This window comes from Gastrolobium bilobum, unplaced genomic scaffold (assembly GCF_033153095.1).
Source record: "Gastrolobium bilobum isolate Gb01-03AN ecotype WA unplaced genomic scaffold, APGP_CSIRO_Gbil_v1 utg13675, whole genome shotgun sequence".
NCBI lineage: Eukaryota > Viridiplantae > Streptophyta > Magnoliopsida > Fabales > Fabaceae > Gastrolobium > Gastrolobium bilobum.
In genome coordinates, this window is record NW_026895885.1 from 27,098 (window position 1) to 53,933 (window position 26,836).

General features: G+C 34.7%; 1 protein-coding gene across 1 annotated transcript; it reads right to left on the reverse strand.

Annotated features, from left to right (window-relative positions):
- Positions 1-5,698: 5,698 nt before the first annotated feature.
- Positions 5,699-26,836, reverse strand: LOC133296602 (probable 2-isopropylmalate synthase). The gene is given in 14 exon segments (XM_061495625.1): positions 5,699-5,819; positions 6,084-6,229; positions 7,156-7,290; positions 7,397-7,480; positions 9,195-9,269; positions 9,349-9,382; positions 13,576-13,676; positions 20,855-20,941; positions 21,030-21,122; positions 22,011-22,091; positions 22,161-22,374; positions 24,429-24,958; positions 24,961-25,069; positions 26,670-26,836. Coding segments are annotated over 14 exon segments (1,977 nt in total).

Below are 26,836 nucleotides of genomic sequence, written 5' to 3' on the forward strand. Positions count from 1 at the left end.
AGAAAGGCTGGAAGAGCTATCATCTAGCTGAAGGGGAGGAATCCGACCTAAAACGGACCTCGGACTATGGGCGATCTGAGATGACGGTAGAATGTAGGATAAAGGAATCGGGTCAGGAGAAACGTTCAACCCACTCGTCGAAGGATTCAAGGCTAAAGAAGGACCACTAATGTCAAAGTCAAGCTGAGGCTGATGACCCCCTCCTATCCGACCTCTTCTACCGCGTCCACCTCGGGAACTCTAGCGACCTCCTCGAGGACCGCAGAGACGTTATTGAAGCTTCTCCTCCTCGGTGTACTCTCTCCCATAAAACCAATACTGCACAGATCGAGGCATTCGTTTCAACATTTCTTTGTCATCCTCACCACCTCGGCCAGATGCCGGACCCGAAGAAGGGCTGGGAGTACTCATAGTCAAATCCCCAAATTACAGGCAAACTCCCTCAAAACTCTCGAACGAAGACTCAAAGTAAACAACTGACTCCTCCCTCCACTCACCAAATCCCAGCTCAAACCAAAATAAAATACAAGCGATAACTGAGCCAAAGTTGAGCAAAAACAAAGAGGGAAGAAAGGAGTACCTGAATAAAAGGTGAATGAAGCAACGTGGAAATAGCTAGAGAAGACGCGAACGAACTCAATGAAAACCTCTAAGAACAGCAAAGAGAGGAAAACACTTGATGAAGACAATGCCAGGAGAAAACTCCTATACCATTTTGAAAAATGGTATTTAAAGGGAAATGACCCACAGGCGCGAAGATGAAAGGACCCCAAACGGTTGAGCAGTTAGGGGCCGAATGGTAAAATCACCCTTGCATACATTTAATAAGCACAATCATGACCTGCACACAGTTAGGATGGCACGCCCTGCACGATGCACAAACTGCCAACAGATGTAGAACACGTGGATCGTGGTAACCGTCTTAGCAGGGCCTGAAATGAAAGGTCAAGCTGATGCGATAAGATCAAACTTCACGCTCCGAGCTCCAAACTCGCCTTAATGTCGCAGGTCAAAAAATGAGCTCGGCCACGAGGTCGAAGCCGAAAGTCGTAACATGACCAAGAACTTCAATTCGGCCCGACATTACTGAGGCGAAACTCGGAACAAACAATGCCTGAAGGCATAAGACGGACTCGTGGCAAAACCGACATGTTAGAAATCGATCTCAACATACAATACCAAGGAAGATCAAAAAGCATCACGCGAACGACCTCGGCAAAAGTGATTCTGAGTAATGTGGTGGACCTGAACTTTCGAAGGTGCAATACCAAAACGAATGAACTCGGGTGAATCAAATCTGAGATGACATAGCAAACACCTCGGCATTCCAAGCCTCGGAATACCGAGCTGGGGGGCAACTGTTATGGATATGAATATCATATCCTAACTACTCACCTAAGAATCTACTAAGAGGTAGATTCATGAATATCTCAACAACACTAAACAGTCAAAGGGCACAAGATAAGGATCACATCCCAACAGAAAAGGAGCTGAACCCTAATGCAATCTGGGGAGCTCAAAAGGCCCAAGCCTAGGAAGGTAATCCTTATAAATAAGAGATTAAGAACCCCAGTTACACACTTTTAACCTATTTACTGATACTGCTCACACTGTGCACACACCCACCCCTTGGCTATAAGCCTATTGCTTGTGCGCAGTGATTGGGACCTCGGCTGTAAGCCTAGTATACACCTGATATACACTATCTCTAAGTGCACACCTCACGGTATAGCAATACGGTCAATCCAGGATCGAACAGGATTCAACGAAAATTGAAAAGATTATAATATTATTCCTTGTATTTATTTATTGTCACTTTTTATATTTATTTTATTAAATAATTAAATTGAAAGAGTGATTTATATATTTCTTATACTTATCTAAATCATTAACTAACACAACTAGAAAATGTTTTTTTTGACGGAAAAATTCTGTCGAAAATGGTTAAAATTCCGTCGAAAATGATGTTTTCGACGAAAATGAAGCCGTCGAATATATCTTCGTGGGTAACAATTTTTTCGACGGAATTACAGATTCCGTCGAAAAATTTCGACGGAATAATTTCTGTGGGAAGTTTCGATGGAAAAATAATTACGTCGAAAATTTTCGACGAAAAATGAATGAAATTCCGTCGAAAAATCTTGTCTCAATTTGTGACGGAAAATAAATTCCGTCAAAAATTTCTGACGGAAAATGAATGAAATTCCGTCGAATATTGTTGTAATGGTTTTCGACGTAAAACTGATTCCGTCCAAAATTTTCGACGGAAAATCATTGAAATTCCGTCAAAAAATCTTGTATTAATTTTCGACGAAAAATAAATTCCGACGAAATTTTTTGACGAAAAATGAATAAAATTATGTCAAAAAATCTTGTATTAGTTTTCGACGCAAAACAAATTCCGTCGAAATTTTTTGATAGAAAATGAATAAAATTCCGTCGAAAAAGTTTGTAATCATTTTTTACAAAAAATGAATTAAATTCTGTCAAAAACTATTGCCTTAATTTTCAACGAAATTGCTTTTTTGTCAAATTTTATTTTAATTTTGCTTTACAAAATTAATACCTATTTATATTTTGCACCTGATTAACAAATATAAAGACAGTAAATAATATAACAAATTCATGTTGATCTTAATATAATTATGTGTACAAAAGTCTCTGTTATATACTAATGAAAAAAGTCTATGTCCAAGTCATATACATCCAAACAAGATACAAAAATAATGTTTTGCAGCCCTTTTCTGTTGCTGTGGAGCCCTCTTCTATTGTTGTGCAGCCCTTTCCTCTTGTTGTGCAACTGTACCTGTAGGCATATAAAATATTTAAAACACAAATAATTGGAAAAGCACAACAAATCTAACATAATATATAATCTGAAGTTATACAACCAACCAAAAATACTTACTCATATTTTCCAATGGCTTCTTCAAGTTAACAATTTACTGCTGCAAAGGTCATATTAATGGGGGTACTGAAATACTCTATTTGTATCAATCACAATTCACTAATCACTAATCACTAATCACAATTAATGTATCATTCAAACACGAATCACAATCACTATCACTAATCACAATTCATGAATATATTTTCTTTTTTTATTCATTTTTTATTGCCATTTTATAAGTTGGTATCAATGCTTTCATGCTCATTTGGGATATTTAATCGATTAAATAAAAATTTTAATCGATTAATCAAATTAAGAGAGAGATTTAATCAATTAACTTGAAGATTTAATCTATTAAATATTCAAGTCAACCATTTTTTTTCTTCAGTTTTGACCATTTAATCGATTAAATCTTCAAGTTAATCGATTAAAGAGGGACAGATTGGTAGATAGTTCCGAGTAAGGGACAAAATATTTGTTAATTAATTAATAAGCGATAAAAGGGTCAAAAAGCCTAAAATGACAACTCATAATAAAACTCAATTAGCTCCTATTAAATATAAAACACATGATTTTTTATATAATGGGTTTCGACGAAAAATAAATTCCGCCGAAAAATCATAAATATAATTTCTTTTTTCTTTATTTTTATATAATGATTTTCGACAGAAATCGAATTCCGTCGAAAATACATAAATATAATTTTTTTTTATTTTTTTATAATATTTTTGACAGAAAATTAATTCCGTCGAAAACTCATAAATATAATTTTTTTTCTTTATTTGTATATAATGATTTTTGACGGAAATCGAATTCCGTCGAAAAATTCATAAATATATTTATTTTTTCTTTATTTTTATATAATTATTTTCGACGGAAATCGAATTCCGTTGAAAATTCATAAATAGATATTTTTTTATTTATTTTTATATAATGGTTTTCGATGGAAATCGAATTACGTCGAAAATTCATAAAAATATTTTCTTTTTGATTTATTTTTATATAATATTTTTCGACAGAAAATGAATTCCGTCAAAAACTCATAATTATAATTTCTTTTTGAATTATTTTTATATAATGGTTTTCGTTGGAAATTGAATTCCGTCGAAAAATTCATAAATATAATTTGTTTTTTCTTTATTTTTACATAATTGTTTTCGACAAAAATAAAATTCCTTCGAAAATTCATAAATATAATTTTTTTAATTATTTTTACATAATATTTTTCGACGAAAATTGAATTCCGTCGAAAACTCATAAATATAATTTCTTTTTGAATTATTTTTATATAATAATTTTCGACGGAAATCGAATTTTGTAGAAAAATTCATAAATATAATTTCTTTTTTTTATTTTTATATAATGATTTTCGACGGAAATAGAATTTCGTCGAAAATTCATAAATATAATTTATTTTTTATTTATTTTTATATAATAATTTTCGACGAAAAATAAATTCCGTCGAAAAATTATAATTATAATTTCTTTTTAATTATTTTTATAATGAATTTTTCAACGGAATTCGAATTCGTCGAAAAATTCATAAATAATTTTTTTTTCTTAATTTTTATATAATGATTTTCGACGGAAATCGTCTTCCGTCAAAAATTCATAAATATAATTTCTTTTTGATTTATTTTTATATAATATTTTTCGACAGAAAATGAATTCCGTTGAAAATTCATAAATATAATTTTTTTTTAATTATTTTTATATATTAATTTTCGACGAAAATCGATTTCCGTAGAAAAATTCATAAATATAATTTTTTTTATTTAATTTTATATAATGGTTTTCGACGGAAATAGAATTCTGTTGAAAATTCATAATTATAATTTCTTTTATTTATTTTATATAATGATTTTCGACGGAAATCGAATTCCGTCGAAAAATTTATAAATAAAATTTTTTATTCTTTATTTTTATATAATGATCTTCGATGGAAATCTAATTTCATCGAAAATTCATAAATATAATTTCTTTTTGATTTATTTTTATATAATATTTTTCGATGGAAAATGAATTCCGTCAAAAACTCATAATTATAATTTCTTTTTAATTTATTTTTATATAATATTTTTCGACGAAAATCGAATTCCGTCGAAATTTTCATAAATATATTTTCTTTTTTCTTAATTTTTATATAATGGTTTTCAACGGAATTCGAATTCCGTCAAAAATTCATAAATATAATTTACATCAGGCCTACCAGATGGGCCCAATCTCTCAAAGCCCACAATCTAGAGGCTCACCACTAGGTCATTCCCCATCCTGCACTGCTGCCCCTGTACACTGATAGGGGGCAGCTTGATGAGACAGCTCTTGGGCTGACCAACTCAAGCTCCCATGCAAGAGAGGACTCTCCTTTCTTAATACCCCTCTCACACATGGAGTGGGGACCTTCTTCTCCATCTTCTACCTACGCTGTCACTCTGCCATTTGGTAGAGCACACACAACCCCCTTATGCACCATAAGAAGCTCTATTAGAACCTTGGTCTCTACCATTGTCACTATGGATACCGCTATATCAATATACTTCACCTTCCATGGGACACATCTTATGTACACCTACGGTACAGCCTGAATTTTTTAGTGACTATTTCTCAAACATCATCAAATTCAATATGAGTATTATAATCATCAATTTGAATTAATATATGAAGTCTAAATATTTTAAAAGAGACATTTTCGAGGCTATTTTTTATCGGTGCATGATTAGTCCATAAAGTACGAAATTCGCGCTATCATTCTTGAATATTCGCTTCTTATTTCAACAGTGACCAAGAAATCACCAATTCTGAGCTCCTTCATTCGGAAATTGGAATTCTTTCAGATATAATCGATTCCTTGAAACCTAACATCTTGTTTATTGCAGCAACATAAGCCTCAACACTAGAAACAACAACATCCACTTCTGCTCCGGTCCCACTGTCAGAAAAATAAAACATTAGATATGTCCATGATAAGATTGGAAAGAACATTATAGACTTGTCGTTTGTGTTTTTATAAGAAAACAAAAATGCTTTTTAATTGGAAAATATTTAAAAACTTAATAATAATTAGATAAGTTAAAAAAATGTAAAAACTCTCTAAAAACAATTTTAATTCTTTTCTCACAAATTAAAAAAAAAAGTAATTTACAAAAATATAATATCATTAAGTCTTAGACTAAGCAATCAACTTTTGGATTACCTAAATGTTGGATAAACAGTTTCCCCGTTAGAAGCATGAGTAGATGTATTGTTGTTCTCCCTGCGAATTACAACACGTGTAACGGCAATTGCATCAATGCCTTCTGTGACTGGAATCAGTGAGTACTCAAGAAGTTTTGCAGGTTCCTACATAAGATAGTATAAATTCCTCTATCATATTAGAAGTGCTGACCATTGCAGCATAATCACGATAAATATGCAGATCCAAGTTATTAATCTGGAAAATTTTATAATTGACAATCCAAGAAACTTCCCTGTATGATGATTTTTAGCACTATGAGAACTTTGAAGTCTAGAAAATGATTTTACATTCTCAAATTTTTGCTTAAATATAATTAGGATTGATAACATTTTGATTTAAAAAGGACCTTTAGGTGCTCGTTTGGTGGATAAGATAGGATAAGAGTAGGATATGATATGGGGCTGATAAGGGTAGGATAAGCCTATAGCATGTCCTATGTTTGATGAGCACCTGATTAGCAATCTGATAAGATTATGTAGAAGGAGAAAGGAGAAAAAAAAAACAAAATATAATGCAATAAATACAAATATAATGGGTAGCGTAGGGATATATTGGGTAGCGTGAGGATATATTGGGTAGCCAATATTGGTATCTTATCCTGTTAAATCCTAACCCAGCTTCCCCAATAAGATAAGAAATCATGTATTGAATAGGATAAAATAAGACAATAGGATAAACTAATCATATCCTATTGACCCACCAAATAAGAGATAAAAGTAGAATATGATAAGTTATTCTATCCTATCTTCTTTATCAGGTGCTCCAAATAGGCTTTAAATAGATAACCTTTATTTTTTCTATGAAAACAACAATCTCAAGCAGAAGGGAAACAAAAATTAAAACCTTAAAACATTATACTTTTTGAAAGGTGATTCTTTAAATACCATTGGATTGCTAAAGGATACAAAAGATACCAAACCGCATAGAGGGTTAAAATGCTAAATGCTTATACATGCTAAGAGGTATCTGATAAATGTCAAAAACAAAAGGAACCGATAGCAAGCAACAAAGCACTTATTGAACTTCAAACCTTGACAATGAGATTAACAGCCTTGTAAGCTGAATCCACTGGTCCTGTGCCAACAGAACAAGCAACATTCGTGCTACCATCAATAGAAACAAGTTTGACAGTTGCTGTTGAGAGGCCCATAGTTCCACAAGTTACCTGCATTGATAGATTTTAATTGATCATTAATTTGTGTTTTTTCTTGTATTGTTATGTCAAGCCATTACACCAAGCTCTATTTCAAATTTAGCATATTCCAATTAACCTGCAAATCAGCAAGCTTCCAGATGGGTTCTGCATGAAAAACTTCATCTGATACCAATGCTTTAAGATCAGCATCAGTAACTCTCTGAGGACACCAAACATTGATGTTAGACGATTGAAAGAAAGTATTTTGGAGAATGAACAGAATGGATGCATAGAAATCATGAGAATACAATTAATCAATGTAGAGTTTGATAAACATAGCCTGTTCTACAATCTCTGTTCTATAAACATACATTTTGATAAACATGCACCAAAGTGCATATAGAGTTTATGTTAGGGATATGTTAGTGTGTAGATTTGTTAGTGTATTGTTTTATGGATTGTTCTATTTCTCTATAGTTATTTTAGTGGATGGTTAGTAATTTAAATTTGTATTATGTCTATTTAAATTTTTATTATATGGAATGAAAAAATGATCGAATAAGAATTAGCCTTTGCACTTGTATGATTGAGGTAGAGCTTCCTCAATAAAACTTAACTTCTTATTCTATAAAATTAGGTTGCAAAACCCATGTATGTATTAGCGTGGTCTTCGTATGAGTGCCAAGCTTGTAGAAATAGATGAAAAAAATTAGAAGATGCAATTCCGACACCATTCCATCAATTAAAGATATTTACTCGATTCTCCAATTGGCTAGATGCTCTAATTGTATCCCCAACCAGTCAAAATGGAGATAGTTTGTCAAATAATTTTACCCTATAAAGGCGTGGGTTCAAACCCCATTGACCGATATGAGAATTTTATTGATGAGTAATATATGATCCCTCTTAAAAATCTTCAAAGAAGTTGGGATCTTCTTTGATGCTGGTAGAATATCCGTGTCTAACATCACTTAAAATTTCAATTTGATTAAGAAATTATTTAGACTGACCCATTATATTCGCCTTAGTTCATGCAACTAGCGAGCCCATGTATTTTGACACACCTAAATGAAAGAGACTAGCAAATACTTTATAGCTCTAAGATATATGAAGAGCTTGAGTGTGGAAGACGAGAAAAGAAAATAGAATTATCATGCATATCTAGGAAAAGGATATGTACAAATATAAGGAAAACCAGGACCACCAAAATTTGAAAAGGATTGCACTTATTGACATTGATTGAAGCTCTAATTCTTAACCCATCTAGCTGTTTTTCTTTTTCTATTTTATTTCTTTAGTAATTCCATCACTTTCACGACCTTTATTGGTTTATTGGTTTTCTTCCTGACACAATCGATATTATTTCCTGCACGGGTATGTTTTAGCTAATGTCTCAACCAATCAATATTACTAGCCAATTTATAGTTCGATTTAAACATCAAATAGCATTAGGCCCTGGCTTTTTCACCCTTTTGCCCCTTATTAATTAATTAATAATCATTTTGTCCCTGATTCGAAACTATCTACCAATCTGCCCCTCTTTAATCGACTACCTTACATTTTTAATCGACTAAACGGTTGTTGGGAGATTTAATCGACTAAATCTCTACTTAATCGATTAAAATCATACTGGCTTATTTTTTTTTTTTGTAAAATATGAAGATTTAGTCGACTAAATCTCCCAGCAGTCATTTTTTGTCTGTTTTGGTCATTTAGTCGATTAAAAATGCAAGGTAGTCGACTAAAGAGGGGCAGATTGATAAATAGTTTCGAATCAGGGGCAAAATGGTTATTAATTAATTAATAAGGGGTAAAAAGGTGAAAAAGCCATTAGGCCCCACTAGGTGACAAAGTCAATGCTAGATATATCTAACTGTTTATTATATTCACGCTTGAAAGGGAAGGATACGAAAAAAGAAATACTAGTTCATAACCTTTTTTTTCTCAGCAACTGATTTGAATTGCCAAAAGACACGCTCAACTTCATCATCCTTAAGTTCATAACCAAGCTGAAATAGAAAAGAATAACTCATGAAACAAAGGAAAACATTCAATATGCCTTCGACTTCAAATGAAATATTTGTATACCTCTTCAAGTCGCTTTCTCAAAGCTTGGCGTCCACTGGATCAGATGGTGAAAAAGTGTAAATGGAGGGGAGAAAATACAGATACAAGAATAATGAAATAACAATAACCAAATTACAAGTAACAAAAATAAAAAGCCACGTCAGTCAACACTGACACATATAAACAATCGTATACAAAGTTAAAAAGCTATATTGTGGATTAAATTAGACACCCCAGCTCTAGCATTAGTCGCACTTTAATTATCAGCCAACCAATGCTCGAATATCTAATGCCATGAGAAATCTTAACTTCTTTTACAAATTAAAGCAGCAAATGAATTAAACATCTGACACTAAGAGTAATTTTGAAGTAAAATATAGCATTCCTAATTTACTGTAGAAGTATTTGTAATATATGTTATATGTCCTCCACGGCTTTCAAGTATGGAAGAAACTTATTAGACATGGATCGATTCAAGAGGCCCGTGAATGTAGATTGTGTGGTTGTAATTAATATGTCATTTGTACGCTCACTGGAGTTTATGGGAGAGAAGCCGTAAGAGGTGACAACTCACTATGCACAAAAGGCTCAAGAACGAAGGATCTGAGGGGTGTGCATATGACAACTTGTTGAAGAATCTAAGTGTGAATCATCGAGTGAAAAAGTCTCACATTAGTTAAGAATGGATTAAATAAGCACCATATAAGAGGAAGGACCCATGCACCTAATGCCTTAAGATATTTGAGTTTGATTGTGGTGTTCCAAACACACTTAATGTAGTTGCTCACTTGGCCCATGGTTGGTGGTCTCTCCCTGTCATGAGCTCCCCCTGCACGTCCTAACAATTGGTATCAAAGATAATGATGGATTGGCCTGTGGTGATCCGAGTATGTCTTGATGTGGGAAGTCAAGATTTTTATGAGTGTAGCCATACAAGCCTTGATGAAAGAGCCAATGTTTGATGAGAAGCCAAATATTGATGAATCTCATGAATACTCGAAGAAGCTTCTTCTTGAGGGGGGAAGAATGTGGGCCTAGGACTCACTTGATGGGGAGGTGTTGAAGAATCCAAGTGTGAATGATTTAGTGAAAATGTCACACATTAGTCAAGAATGGACTAAGGGAGCACCATTTAAGTGGAAGGATCCATGCACCTAATGCCTTAAGGTTTTTGGATTTGATTGTGGTGTTCCAAGCCCATTTAATGTAGTTGTTTACTTGGCCCATGGTTGGCGATCTCTCCCCGCCATGTGCTCCTCATGCACAGCCTAATACAACTAAGAGAGTAGAGTTCAGAACGTGTGCACCTAAGATGCTTAACCACTATTTATAGATCAAGTTACCTATAGGGTGATCGTGTAAGAGTTTGAGTGTGTGTCATATTGTTTATGGATAAGATGATAGATCTTATTCCCTTAGTATTTGAATTGTTTGGTACTCCTTGTCTATTACTAGGAACTTATTAGTAGATGGCGTGGGACCTATGGATTGGGTTCAGAACAGTTGCCCCCTAGCTCAGCAGTTTGAAAGTTCGGACTATTGGGCTGTTATGATGCTTCATTGGGCCTTGGCTTTAAGTCTAAGGTGCTTGCTTGGAGGCCTCATTTGACGACCTATTGTATAATATGTTATCCTGTGATGGGTGAGCTCGTGAGCAATGGGCGAGCTCTTGGGTTTGGTAAGTTTCATAGATAGGCTTATGATAAAGTCTAGGCCACAAGGCACTTCCTAGGTTAGCGTGCCTGGTTGAATGTTGATTTTCTGGACTCCGTCTCAAGTAATTTGAAAGGCCGACTTGAAGGTGTCAACGTGTTGAGGTCGTCCTATCACAACTGACCATTGGCTTTCTTCGCTTCCTTTGACGATTACTACTTGTCATGTTTTTGCTCAACGAAAGTACGTTGGAGATCATGGGCAGCCTTCGTGTTGCATGCCTCATGATTGGCTGCAACGACAGACCTGCTATAGGAAGTTTGCCCCCTTTGAAATTCTTTTTTTTTTCACCAAGATTTTTTTACTTTGTGCCTATACCATTTCCTTTCCTTTCTCACTTTTCATTTTTGTTAGGGTTTTCCAGACTCTTCTTCGTGTTTGCATCTAGACTCTTTCTTTCATCTTCCTAAGATTATTGCATTTTAGGTCGTGAAAGTCTCACTTTGCTTTATGTTTGTTGCTATTCAGGGAAGTTTGAGAGAGTGAAAGACTACTTCTTGTCTGCAACAAGTCAAACATCTTCTTTTCGCAAAAATCCAGGTACCTTTGCAAACATCCTCTTATATCATTATTGTTGGTAGTTAGTTGTTTTTCAACAATTCCTTTGGTTCTTTTCCATCCTTTTTTGGGTTTATTGGTTGTTTTCCAGAAAGGTTAAGCGAAAATTGAGTCTTATGCACGAACACTTACCATGTCAGGTATCACGGCCTCACAGTCGTAGGTTAGCTTGAAAGGCGTCTCCCAATTGTACACTGGTAGGTCGTCCTGTATCCCAAAAGTACGTAGTGAAGATGGTTGACTCAGATCCCTTTAGTGTTCTCTGAGTACTTTGTCAGTATTGACGTTTTATTTATTTTCCCGTTGGTCTGCACTGAAACAAAATGGTGCTAGATTTAAAGGTCGATCGTTAACTCCTAAAAAATTTTGTTGGTGAACTGAGTATAATTGCCAGTGATCACTTTAGTCAGAATGCCAGAGCGTAAACGATGTTTGTTGGATGAACTTCTGAACTTGGGATGATGTAATAGTTGTAAGTGATTCATCTTTCAATCCACTTGGTGAGATACTCCACTGCAATGATAAGTTGCCTTAATTGTCCCTCTGCAACCTAAACAACCCTAAGATATTCTTATCGCACTTATAAGACGACCATGGTATTGTGATTGTGCTCAGCTCTTCAGGTGAGGCATGGTGAATTTCGACATTCCTTTGGCACTTGTCGCACTTTTAAACATATGCCTTAGCGTTGACCTCCATGGTTGGCCAGTAATAACCAAACGGAGAGCTTTCTGAGTTATGGACTTCTCCCCTAAGAGGTGTTCGTTGATTCCTTCACGGATCTCGACAAGGATGTACTTAGCTTTCTCCGAGTTCAGGTATTTTAACACAGGTGAGTAAAATCTCTTGCGGTATAATTGTGCGTCCAATGAGTACCAAGATGATTATTTGTTTAGTTTATTGGCCTCCAAGGTCTCAACAAGTTGCTCTCCCTTTTCTAGGTAAGCCAAGATGGGTTCAACGAGGCTTCAGAATATTCTGTTGGATTACCGCTCGGGTTGTTTGTGCTCGCAAACTTTGAAAGTGTAATACTATTAGATTTTAAGTAGTGGATTGTATTAAGTTTTTGGTACACCAATTTTATTTTAATTTTTTTTAAATGTACTCCTACTTCATTGTTTAGTAACATTCTTTTATCATATTATAACTTAGATATCAGTGTCCACTCTTTTGCCTCAAGACAAAGAACAACTAACATTTCTATCTCATTCCTACCCCAACTCTCTTTTATACCATCATGGTTGCACTCCACCACCACCATGACCACTCTTCTACCTCACTAAATTGCATCTGCTAAGCACATCACCCAGCATGAAGCAACAATATTACGTGCCGGAATCAAGAAATCAACCATACCCACATGAAAATAAACATATCTTTCACAACCTAGAGCCATCAACCACTTGCAAATAGCACTAGAAAACAAATCTACTTAGACCCAAAACAATATATAATAATGACGACGTCATTTTTCCCAAGTTCACTTGTTTTTTGCATACTTTATTTCTCTCTTATTTTTCCTTTTTTAATTTTTTTATTGGTTTTTTTAATTATTATCAGTTAATGAGAATAGAATATATATTTTTCTAGTCTATGTCAAAGTATTTTGAGAATTCATGAGAAGAATTAAATGTAGAATAATAAGTATTTTAGATAAGAAAGACTTGATCAATTTGTCATTTTTTGTTTTTTTATAAAAGAAAAAATAAAATAAATTAGTTGTTGCATTTCTTTGATGGAAGGGGTTGAGGATATAGGATTTGATAGCAATATTTTTAAATTTTGTGTAATAGGTAAATTTGTCATCATAGATACTTTTAATACAATATTCTCATTTATACATTTAATGTAAAAAGACTTGATAGGAAAAGAGTTTTATATGAGGCATTTTCCTATTATCTTATACTATGGATTCCTACGTTACAATGTACTCACCAACCGAAAATAAGAATTTTGAGAAAAAAAAAGATGGCATACCTAAGCTTCCCGAGTACAATACCAGCTCCAGTGGATCTTTCAAGACCGATGTCCTCAGGAGATATAATTTCGTAAGTACCTCTGTGTTTTAACATTCCATCCTATAAAGAAGAAAAAATAGAGAGAAATAAAAAGGGACAAATTAAAAGGACTACTTTCATGTGGGCTTAGAACTAAGCCAGCTAAAAAATTAACATGCATTAGTCCCAAAAACAGAGAAAAAACCATGCGCCACTAAAAAATAAAAAATTGAAAAGATTGACTACATTTCACTTGAAGAAAAACAAATATGTAAAAGGAATCAAAACAAAATTCTTTTATGAATTTAATTGAGTCATACAAGTGCTAGCTGTTTGAATGAATTTTGAAAGTTTTTTCTTTTTTGTAGTCAAATGTGTCTTTCCCTATTCCAAAATAACAATCAAATATAGCTAGGATAACAAATCCAATGAAATGCATTGATGCCCGCTAATAAATTCACATGCAAAAGAAAGATTTATATGATTTAAGCAATCCTCCATTTAATGTTGTAGCTGGAAGGCAGTGAGCATGTACCGCATATCAGCGTGCAAGGCTCGATATTTATTATCTCACCCATTCTAATGAATGCTTCTCATTAATGAAGACAAAAAACAGGGTAATGGTTTTTCCATAATTATATAGGGTCGAGATGATTGTTCGAAGATAGTTTTTTTTTAACCTCTGAAGAGAAGTTAGAGTTAGAGACCTCTATGGAGACGTTTGAGAGAAAAATCATCATTGTAGGTGAGGTTTGAGAGTTTCCTCTAGCGATTCTAGAAAGATTTGATTTCTTGCAACCATTGTAGGTGAGGTTTGAGAAAACCATTCTCATAATGGAAGTTTGATCTAGATTATTGTTTCGTGGCTTTTACTTCTTCGCATTGAAGAAGGTTTTCCACGTTAAAATTTCAGTGTGTGTTCTTCTTCTTCTTCTACTCTCGCCTCAATTTCTGCAATTTTTTTGCTTTCTATGTTTGCTGGGATTAGGATTGAAGAAGACAACTTTAGGTTACTTGTTTGACCAACTAGTTAGCAAGTGAGTCCGACCATTTTGTTATAATGGTTGCCGATCGGCTACACTACTTCCGCGATTTGACTATTTGAATGACTGTGTCACAACAGTGGTATCAGAGCCCGATCATAAAGGGTTATGAGAGAGAAAAGATGGAGACCAGTGGCAGCATTTCTCACGACGGAGATATGTTCAAGTTGACAGTTGATAATTTTACATATTGGATAGAGGACCACCAGTATTGCAAAAACCTGTATGAGCCTATCCTGAGTGCCAATAGGCCGGAAGGAAAGAATGAGAAGGAATGAGAGATTCTAAACAGGAAGGTAGTGGCCACCATCCGAAAATACATCGACAAAAGTCTTTTTGAGGATGTTGCAGAGTTCACCAATGCCCATGAGTTATGGATGAAGCTAGAGTCCATGATTCAGAAGAAGGCTCTCAGGAACAAAGCATACCTAGTTCGTCGTCTTGTAAAGCTTGAATACAAGGATGGAACAAGTATAACAGAGCACATAAACACGTTCAAGGGCGTTGTGAATTAGTTGTCGAAGACTGAGAAGAAGATAGATGATGAGCTTCAAGCTCTTTTACTCTACAACTCACTACCAGAGAGTTAAGATACCTTGGTTGTGACTTTGAGTAACTCAACTCCAGAAGGAAAGTTGGCTCTGGATGTTGTGACTGGTAGCTTCTTGAACGAGGAGTCCCTAAGAAAGGAGAGACGAATTTCTAGCACATGTGATGCAAATGTTGCTGAAGGAAAAGAAAAGACCCAACGACGTGGCAAGACTCTGATAATACAGATCGGGATAAATACAAAGGCTAGTCAAGGCCTAAATTTAAGCTGACATGCTTCTGATGTGTGAAGCCAAGCACAAGAAACCTGATTGCCGAACTCTGAAAAAGGATCAGCAGAGCGGCAATATAAAATCATACCAAATTGTGCCCAAGAAGAAGGAAGATAAAAGCACCACTACAATGACGAACACTGATGTCGATGTGTTTCTTCTTGGTGAAGATTTCCTGAATGTTGCATATGATGATTGTGTGTGGATAGTTAACTCTGGTGCATCCTTCCACACCACCGCACACAAGAGCTTCTTTTCTAATTACAGAAGTGGTGACTTTAGATTTATGAAGATGGGTAACTAAGTCATGAGTAAGATTGTTGGAGCAGGCGAAGTAACACTAACCACTGATGTTGGCTACCGACTCGTTTTGAAGGAGGTCAGGCATGTGCTTGATATGAGATTGAACCTAATCTCGGCCGAAAAGCTTGATGATGTCGGATTAGTAAACTACTTTGGCAGTGGAAGATGAAAACTGACCAAGGGTAACTTGGTGGTTGCCCAAAGAAAGAAGGAAGGCTCCTTGTACGTGATACATGGGAAAATTAATGAAGGATAGGATAATGCAATTCGGGCGAATGAAGCAAACATAGAGCTGCGGAAGAAGAGACTTGGCCATATGAGTGGAAAAAACATTCAAAATTTGAACAAGAAAGGCTTGTTCTCTGGATGACAAGAACAAATTACCGGTAAGAATAGGCATGTGCTAGAGAGCTGCATGTATTGCCTTGCTGGAAAGCAGCACAAAGTTTCTTTTATCTAACCGCCATAACCTAGGAAACACATGTATATTCTTGACCTCATCCATACTGACGTCTACTCCATCATAGAGAGATCTCTCGGTGGATCTCACTATTTCATCTCATTTATTATTGATCATTCTCGCAAAGTGTGGGTATATCTGTTGAACACCAAAGACCAGGTTCTCTGTTCTTTAAATAATTTCATGTTATTGTTGAAAGAGAGATCGGGCATAAACTGGAAGTTGTCCGATCGGCTAATGAGGGAGAATATTGTGGACCGTTTGAAGCTTATTGTCGTGGGGTAGGTATAAGACTTAAGAAAACACCCCCAAGACTCCTCAGCTGAATGGGGTTGCTAAGAAAATAAACATGATGATTGAAGAGAAGTTCATATGCATGTTGTCATATGCTGAGCTACCAAGGAAATTCTGGGGTGAAGCATTTCGAACTATTGTTGATTTGATTAATTTGTCACCATCTGGAATGCTAGAAGGTGAAATCCCTGAAGAAGTATGGACCGAGTGGAAAGAAATTTATAACCACCTGAAGGTGTTTGGTTGTCGGGCGTTCATGCATATTCTAAATGATGAAAAGGCGAAGCTTGACGCCAAGACAAAAGAGTGTATATATATATATATTGGTTCGCCAAGATATGAATTCGGATACAGACTTTGGGATCCGGTTGGAAGGAAGGTTGTAAAAAGCCGAGATATGTTTTACCATGAAGATGCGATCATCAAAGACATCTCGAAGTCCAAGGTTTATGTTGCCAACCGGCGTGAACGTGGAGACTTCATCCCTCCTGTCTGGGCAGAAACAAGGGAAGAAATGACTAATGAGGATACTAACCGGAATGTACAAGAAGATCATGACCTAACGAGCGCTAATGAGGAAGACAAATAGTATGGAGATGCCGATCAACAAGAGGTCCATAATGAGAATGTAGAGCAAGATCATCATACTGATCAACCGAAACAAGACACTCTACTAGAGTGAGGAGACCGTCCACCAGATACCACGTGATGAGTACATTGTGGTGGCAGAAGAGGGTGAGCCATAAAGTTATGAAGAAGCCATTTCATCTAATGACAAAAATAAATGGGAAAAGGCTATGAAGGACGAGATGAAGTTCTTGCTTAAAAATGAAACTTATGAATTGACTGAACAACTCAAGAGGAACATGTATTGAAGAACAAGTGGATATACAAGATCAAGTAGGAGGCAGCCAGATAGAGGCCTAGATACAAGTCAAGGATTGCAGTGAAAGGCTGCAACCAAAAGAATGGAATAGATTTTGATGAAATATTCTCACCAGTCATCAAGATGACCCCTGTCCGGGCGGTATTAGCAATAGCAGCCTCAATGTACTTGGAAGTTAAGCAGATGAACATGAAGACTGCATTTCTTTATGGCAACCTGGATGAAAAGATATACATGGAACAACCTAAAGGGCTTCGAGTGGCTGGTAAAAAAGACTAGGTTTGATGTTTGAAGAAGAACGTGTATGGCTTGAAACAACCCCTCAGCGGTGGTATAAGAAATTTGAGTCGTTCATGACTGAGCCCAATTTCATGAAGACAGAAGCCAACCACTGTGTTTTTGTGAAGAGGTACGAGGCTGGAGATTTTTTAATTTTACTTCTGTATGTTGATGATATGCTAATTGTTGGGCAGTATAAGAAGAAGATAGTTGGTTTAGGGCGTTGAACTCATCTTTCTCAAAGGAGGATCTTGGCCCTGCAAAGCAGATTCTTGTGATCAAGATTATAATAGATTGACAAAGAAAGCTATTGTGACTGTCCCAAGAGAAATATATTGAGAAGATGTTAAAGAGATTCAGCATGGACCAAGCCGAGACAGTTAGCACTTCCCTGGCCGGACACATAAAGCTGAATCAGAAACAATGCCCGAGATCAAATGAAGAGAAAGAAGAGATGCTAAAGATCCTATACCAATCGTCAATAGGAAGTTTCATCTACACGGATCGGACCTGGCATATGCTATTGGAGTTGTCATTGTGTATCTATCCAATCCCGACCGGAAACACTAAGAAGCTGTGAAATGGATCTTCAAGTATCTAAAAGGAACGACCAATTTATGCCTCCGATTTGGTGAAGGTAAGGCTGAGTTGGAAGGCTTTAAAGATGTCAATCTAGGGGGACATTCCGACTTAAGGAAGTCGACGACTGGATACCTACTGACTTTTACTGGAAGAGTTGTCTCTTGGCAATTGAAATTGAAAAAGTGCGTTGTACTTTCAATGATCGAGGTTGAATATATTGTTGCTACTGAAGCCAGCAAGGAGATGACGTGGATGATGAAATTTCTCCTTTAACTCGGTCATGAGCAAGAAAAACATGAGCTGAAGTGAGACAACCAGAGTACCATTCACCTGGCGAAAAATTCAAACTATCACACCTGATCAAAGAATATTGATATGATGTATTATTAGATCCGGAAAGTGATAGAAGATAAGCATCTTGAACTTACTAAATTCATACCAACCAGAACCGGGCTGATAAGATGACAAAGCTAGTCAATATAAAGACATTTGAAGCTTGCTATGAAGGTTTCGGGCTGCTGAGTACCAGCCGACAAAACTAAAGACCAGACACATTAAAAGTCGGAAGAGAGAGATTTGTTGGGATGCATTACATTATTCCTCCATTTAGTGCTGCGGGTTGGAGGAAGTGAGAGGCCACCTATTAGGGTGCAAGGCTCGATATTTATTATCTCAATCATCCTAATAAATGCTTCTCTTCAATGAAGACAAAAGAAGGGGAGGGTTTTTCCCACATGTATAGGTCGAGAAGACCATTTGAAGAGAGTTTTTTTATAACCTCTGAAGAGAAGTTAAAGTGAGAGACCTCTTTGGAGACGTTTGAAAAAAATACCACCATTATAGATGATACTTGAGAGTTTCCTCTGGTGATTTTAAAAAGATTTGATTTCTTGTAACTCATTATTTTCATAGTAAAAGTTTGATCCGAACTAATGTAATGTGGTTTCTACTTCTTCTGTTGAAGAAGATTTTCCACGTTTAAAGTTGAGTGTGTTCTTCTTCTTCTACTTTTGTCTCTATTTCTGCAATTTTTATTTTGCTTTCTATGTTTGCTGCAATTCTGAATGAAGATGACTTCTGGTTACTTGTTTGACGGATTGGTTAGCAAGTGAGTCTGACCATATTTTTATAGTGGTCCCTAGGGGTGTAAATGGGCCAGGCTGGCCCAGCCTAGCCTACGGCCCGACCTACATTGAGCCCAGCCCAGGCCTGGTCTTTCAGAAAAGTAGAATAGGCTTAGGCTTATAAAAAAGCTTTTTTAGTAAATAGGCCATAGGCCAATTTTGTCAAGCCCGGCCTACAGCCTTGTAGGCTGGCCTATTTAATTAATAAAATAAAATAATAAAATAATATTTATTTTATGTGGCAAAGACACAAAGTACCAAATACCAATATCTCTTACTTTTTGTGCTATTTTATTTTATGAAAGGAAAACTTGTCTAATGTCTCCAAATTTTACATGATGTTGCAGCTTAATACCATGGAGCAATTGGTACTTTGCTGGATTATGATGTTACTGATGAAGATCTTTCAATAATACTCTTCTTTCCCTTGTCTTGATGGTGGTTTAAAGATATTTAGATGAATGACATTCTCTTGTAGACTTTATTTCAGCATCCAGTAATTATATTTTTCTTATTTTTCTCATTTTTTTGACTCTATTCCTCTATGATATACATTCTAGAGCTGAGGTATTATGTTGACTCTTTCTTGTTTGTCATTTTTTTCATATGACTTACTAGTGCATGCATGAATGGAATTTTCTTTGCTCTATACAATTATTTTTTTTGCTTAGTATATATAGTGGGAGGCCTACAAGGCCTGTAGGCCATGTCAGGCTTTCTTATTTTTTAAAATGGGCCAGACTTGGCCTACAAATAAAGCCTTTAATAGACCAGTAGGCCAGATAGGCCGAATTTTTTTTGACGTAGGCTTGGGCCAGGATGGCAAAGCCCAGCCCAGCCCAGCCCATTTACACCCCTAGTGGTCCCGACCGGTAACATTGTTTTCGCGATTTGACTATTTGAGTGACCGTGTCACCGAGAGATTTGTAAGTAATTTTACAAATATGCAAAATATTTGTAATAGTTAACGGTTTTCGGGAAAGAATGAAAGCAATATTTCACTGAAATCAACATATTAGCTAAAAGTTAAAAAAACCAGCTACAAATAAGAATATTGTTTTAGATGCCACAGAAATAAATAATAGTCTTATTTCAAAAACAAATACCAAATAGCAAGGCAATAGGTCTAAAGAACATAAGCAAGGTTTTTTTTTTTTTCCTTTCTATTACAATGATCTATAATCTCATAAAAATTATTCAAACTCCTCACCAGCCAATATCTAATGGCTTAAATAACAAGTCAGTCTCGCAATGCATGCATGGCTATATGTAGAGATCTACTTACGGCAGCCAGCTTCAAATTTCGAAAATTAATAAAAAAGAAGCACAAATTATTCAACTTATTATAAATCTTGGTCAGTACATTCAAGTGTCTACTAAGACTTGTTCCATTTTATCAATAACATAATAGTAAAATTGAAGCATGCAAGATAAAAATTCATAGCACGAAAGTTTAACACCACCAACCTGATGAATGCCACTTTCATGAAGAAAGGCATTAGCACCCACAAGAGCCTTGTGTGGCTGTAAATGCAAACCAGAGCACTCTTCCACCTATTGATAAAGATTATGAAAACGTGAACAAAGGTAACCCAGAGTATGAAATAATTCCAAAAGCAAGTAATAGTTTCAAATATAAAACCATTTTGCTTGTCTTTATTATGTGCCTCGTATTAATTCTTGTATACAGCCCGCCTAAGACATGATCTCCCCTGCATCTCAGGGCCATCACAACCTTGAATGAAAAAATAAAATAAAAAATATGAGTGATAAAATATTAAGGGAAAAGAAATTCAATGAATAAGAGCATAATTTAATATTCAATGACCACAGAAGTAACCATTGCAAATAATGCAGCAAGTAGTGAGTTTATATATATTCTATTTACGCAAAAACAGAGATTTTTTTTATAATAGTTTTAGTAAGGAGATATATTAAAGAATGAAAGCAAAAAAGCGGTGACACGTTCATTATTCATATGATATTTGTAATACAATAGAATACAATGACATCTGCCAATAAGAATGTTTTCTCCTTATATTGTCTGAACAAATGTAAATTGAAACTATATTTTATCTTGTCATCCCCCAATAAATCTGAGCAGTAGAAGAAACTATTGTCAGATTATTTAAAGATAATGGAACTTAGATGAAATTTTTTAAGATGTCCAAGACTCTCATGAATCCGATTATTCTGATTTCGTGTTCGAACTTCTTCACATTTCCTAGTAATTGAACTCATTACCTTTGTTGAGATATATAGTCCCACATTGATTGGATGAACAACTAATATGGCCTTTATAAGGCCTTGGGCACTCCCACCCTTTGAACTAGCTTTTGGGTGGTGTATCCCAAGATTTAAAAAGTAGAATTAAAATAAAATAAAAAAAGCACAAAAAGTAAACCAAAAATGAGCCTGTGGAATTTCCACGTTTCTAGCCTAAAAAAGCTTTTGCATGAGGGGACGTGTTCCCACATTGATTGGATGGGCAACTAATATGACCTTTATAAGACCTTGGACACGTGTATCCCAAGGTTCTTTACAACCCTAAACTTCACACTTCACATGAATATATACTTCATTAATGTCTTAAATAATTGACATAAAGAAGGTTGATACTCACCTCTTCTAATGAAGCATTACCAGCCCTTTCACCAATCCCATTAATTGTCACTTCTAATTGCCTTGCACCAGCACGTGCACCCTGAAAGCAGCTAAGACTATTTAAAAATTACAATCTAGTTTTATAAATGGTAAAGTTATGCTTATATACCTCTATGGTATTAGCAGTAGCGAGTCCAAGATCATTATGACAATGGGTCGCAATAATAACATTTTCAATTCCAGGGGTATTGGCTTTTATATCAGCAATCAGTTTTCCAAATTCGAATGGCATTGTTATTCCCACAGTGTCAGTTATGTCTACAGTTGTTGCCCCGGCCTTAATAACTTCACCAAAAATTTGATAAAGAAACTCCCTGTCCGACCTGTTCCCATGTAGATCGGAAAAAGAAAAAGAAAAAACCCCACAATATTAGTGTCTGAAAGAACATTGCAACAAACGAGATTGTATATAATATTCACCAGATTCAATATTATACCGAACAATTCCGATATGATGACCTGTTTGGCCAAGCACAAATATGAAACTCCAGAATCGATCAAATTACGAGAATTATATTTCGTCAAAGTTATCGAATACAATACAAATAAAAACAAAATTCAAAAAAATATAATAAATTTAAATTAGAAAAACATTAAAATATACTAAAATAAAAATATAAATTTACAATGTAGATTTAATTATTTTTTTCATACTGTATATATATATATATATATATATATATATATATATATGTGTGTGTGTGTGTGTGTTTGTGTGGGTGTATAATTAAGAGAAAAAATTAAATTTAAGTTAATGTTTATTTATATATTTATTGAATAAATATAAATAAAATTTATCAGTAAAAAAATTATTTCAAAATTATATACATTTTGATTACATTTGACTTTAAACATTTTTTAAATTTAAATCTGAAAAGTGATTTAATTTCATTAAAAAAATTAGCATTTTTGATATATTTTACCAATTCAGCTAAAAGCTTTAGCAGTTAAGTGAAGACTCATTAATAATTTTATATTACATCTCTCTAATTATTTTGATTTTCTAAATTTTCTTTTTTAAATTTTTTTTAATTAAAGTAAATTTTTTTTTTTTTGATAACAATTAAAGTAATTTAGTTTTGAACACTTCATGACGTTAGACAATTTTCTCTTTTTTAAAATAAACTATATAATAATACACATACATATATATGACGTTAGGCACTATTTTAAAAAAAAAAACTATATAATCAACACTAGTAACCAAAAATTTCTGGCTGCATAAAAGACAGTTGAGGAGCTCAGGATCCGAAAAGCCACGAAAATTGTGATGGAGAATAGATAAATCCAAAACAGGGAGTAATATTCGAGAAAAGCATATTTTAAAATTTTTGGACAAAAGAATTATCTAGTTAAAATTCTTTGAATAAGTTTTTTCAAACTAATGTAGTCAAACATGTCACTTATACTGACGGGACTAGTCTTGTCAATGATACTGATGGGACTCATGTCATGCCAGCGTCACGTAGGCAGTCTCGTTACCATAAAACTTCGGAAGGCCATAACATTTGATTCGGGTATCAAATTAGATGATTTTTTTTTGATTTCACATAACTTTTTGAGATCTACACAATGACACCTCATTTGCCATATTTTATCTCCCACAAACATAGTTTGAATTTGTAACAATTATACCACAATCACAAGAGCGATTAAATCCAGAAGATGGCACATGTGACAGCTCATAGTGTTGGTTCAAAAAGAAATTAGGATCTTCTGAATTTAAATGATCTTATAATTGTGAAACTATTGTTGCAAATTCAAACTATGTTCAGGGGAGATAAAATATGTCAAATGAGATGTCATTGCATAGATCTTGAAAAGTTATGCGAAATCAAAAAAAAAAATCATCTGATTTGGATACCCGAGTTAAAAGTTATGGTCTTCCGAAATTTTACGGTAACAAGACTGTCTACGTGGCGCTGATGTGATACGAGTCCCGTCAGTATCATAGTCCCGTCAATATAAGTGACATTTTTTACTGCATTAATTTAAAAAGCTTTATCCAATTAACTTTAACCGCACAATTCTTTTGTTCAAAAAATTTTAAAATTGTGCTATAGTCAATAATATTCGGACTAGTCGGTGGTTTATTTAAGACTCTAAAGAAGGAGCCAAGTTGGATCCTTATTTATTTGGGAAATTTTAAAGTTATGGGAAATTTTAAAGTTATGTAACATGAATCAAAATGATTTTCCTGTAGATACAACTTTAAGTGGAACTCACAAATTAAAAAAGAAAAAAGAAAAAAAGCACTATTATCGATGAAAACTGTGAGTGCAGGAAAAAAAATTTACATAACTCTTCTATTTTTCTATTTATTTTAATAAGAAATAAATAAATAATAAAAGAGAAATTGACATTTAAGCAGTTGAACCTGGCAGCATCTTCAGCAACGAACTGAACATCATTGCAACCTAAACTTCGTGCAAACTTGACCATTTCCCGAGCTGTTTCAAGTACCTCATCTTTAGTCTTTTTCAATTTGTACTCCATGTGAATGGGACTTGTTGCTATAAAGGTACTAAGCCTTGGCCTTTTAGCATACTTCACAGCTTCCCATGCAGTAGCAATATCTTTTTTATTACACCTACAAACACCAGCTATAACCGGAACATACCCATCAACATCACCATTTCCAACTTCTTCGGCTATCATTTTCACAGCCATGAAGTCTTCATTTGATGCTGAAGGGAACCCAGCTTCAATGATGTCCACACCCAACTTTACAAGCTGCCGTGCAATTTCTAGTTTCTCTTTGGACATCATTGCAGCTCCTGGGGATTGTTCACCATCGCGTAGTGTGGTGTCCAAGATTCGAACATAGGATGGGTCAGGAATGTGGTTGGGAATGTATTGAGGGCGACCACGTGTACCATTTTGGGAACATGAAATGGAGGTTTTGGCTGCCATTGGATGTGTCTTCTGTGTTTGGAATTGGAACTTGGAAATGACAATGAATATTGAGAGGTATTGAGGTTTGAGCAAAAATGGAAGAGAACGTGGGGGTTCGCAAATCTTAAGGTACAACGGTGCAGTATCAAACATAGCAAAAAATTAATTCTCTAAGTTAGATCCCGTGAAACTCGAGGAAGTTTTTTATTTGGAGTATTAATTGTCACATGCTCTTAATTGTTTCTAGAGAGTTAATGAATATTAAAATCACGTTTACTCTATTTGAACACTTTCATTATTTATTTACTCAATTCTACGGCTATCCAGTATTATATTATTAAGATCGGTAATCAAGTCAAAAGCAAGAGTATGTCTTTTTCCCCCCACTAAAATACAACTTATTCCTTGAACTTTGGTCATGTTTTAACTTACCACCTTATACTTTCAATTATTTCAATTAATACCCTCATACTTTGTGATGGTAACAAATTAACATATTGATGAAATTTTGACTAATAGTGTTAATTCCTAAATCCCTAACTTTTTTCTCCTTCCCAAATTTATGTTCCACACTCTTTAAGAGAGTGCAATGTTAGTTTGTAGATAATATATCGTGTTCATAAATCATAAACAAGAACATGATAAAGGATATTGGAAATATATGATTTTCACATAAATAAAAACATACCCGAAAATAATGAGGGGTTAACAGGAGTCATCTTGTGAGCATTTGTGTTGGGGTAGTTTCTCTCTCTAAGCCTTCTTTACTTTGATATGTATTCTGATGGAGAGAATGACATTAGGGTTGAAGGGGAGAGAGGACCATCCCTAATATATATATTCCATAACTTATAATCTGGTAAGTCCATCATATACCAAATCAATGAAGAAGATTGAGATTAAATGTATCAGTAACTAATTGGGTCATATAACGTTTATTGGGTAATATCAAGAATCTTAATATTATAATTATAATAAAATCCTTTTAATATTATAATTGATTCTTAATATTTCTAACATTCTCCCACTTGGCTCGATTAATCTTAATATACATGCATCTCTAATGTTAGTCATCATAAAAGATAAATTATTAAGTGAGTTATGGCGGTAGTGCGCTATTAATTCAGTACATTCCCTTCCATATACTACAACACCAACAATCCATCATATAAAATTCATAATATATGAAACATAATGGTCCACATAATGTCTTACAAAGACTTCCTTGTCAAAATTCATAATGTGTATACAACCATAAAATAACAAGAAAACATAATGTATGTCAGAAACACATAGGTGAGCTCAGAGTGTCACACATCAATAATCTTTAATACAACTAAGGTTCATACTTTCAGCATATTCTTTAAATAGCTTTGGTTGTAACCCTTTCGTCAAAGGGTCTGCCATCATGTGTGTAGTTCTGATGTGGATAATTGACACTCTATTTCTAAACCTCCTCTTTAAAGGAAAAATACTTTAACTCTATACGTTTGGCACCTTTAGAGTATCTTTCGTTCTTAGAGAAGAATACTGCTGCAGAATTATCACAGTAATTTTCAGCGGCCTGCTAATGGTGTCGACAACCACAAGCCCTGAAATAAAGTTCTGCAGCCATAATGCATAAGTTGTGGCTTCAAAACATGCCACAAATTATGCCTCCATAGTGGGTGAAGCAACGATAGTCTGTTTTGCACTTTTCCATAATATGGCTCCTTGGGCAAACATAAACAAGTAGCCAAAGGTTGACTTTCTACTATCAAGACATCCACCAAAATCTGAATCAATATATCCAATTACTTCTAATTCCTTGGACCTTTTGTACATGAGGATGTGATCCTTCGTGCCTTGAAGGTATCTTAAAACTTTCTTTGCATCTTTCCAATGTTTCAT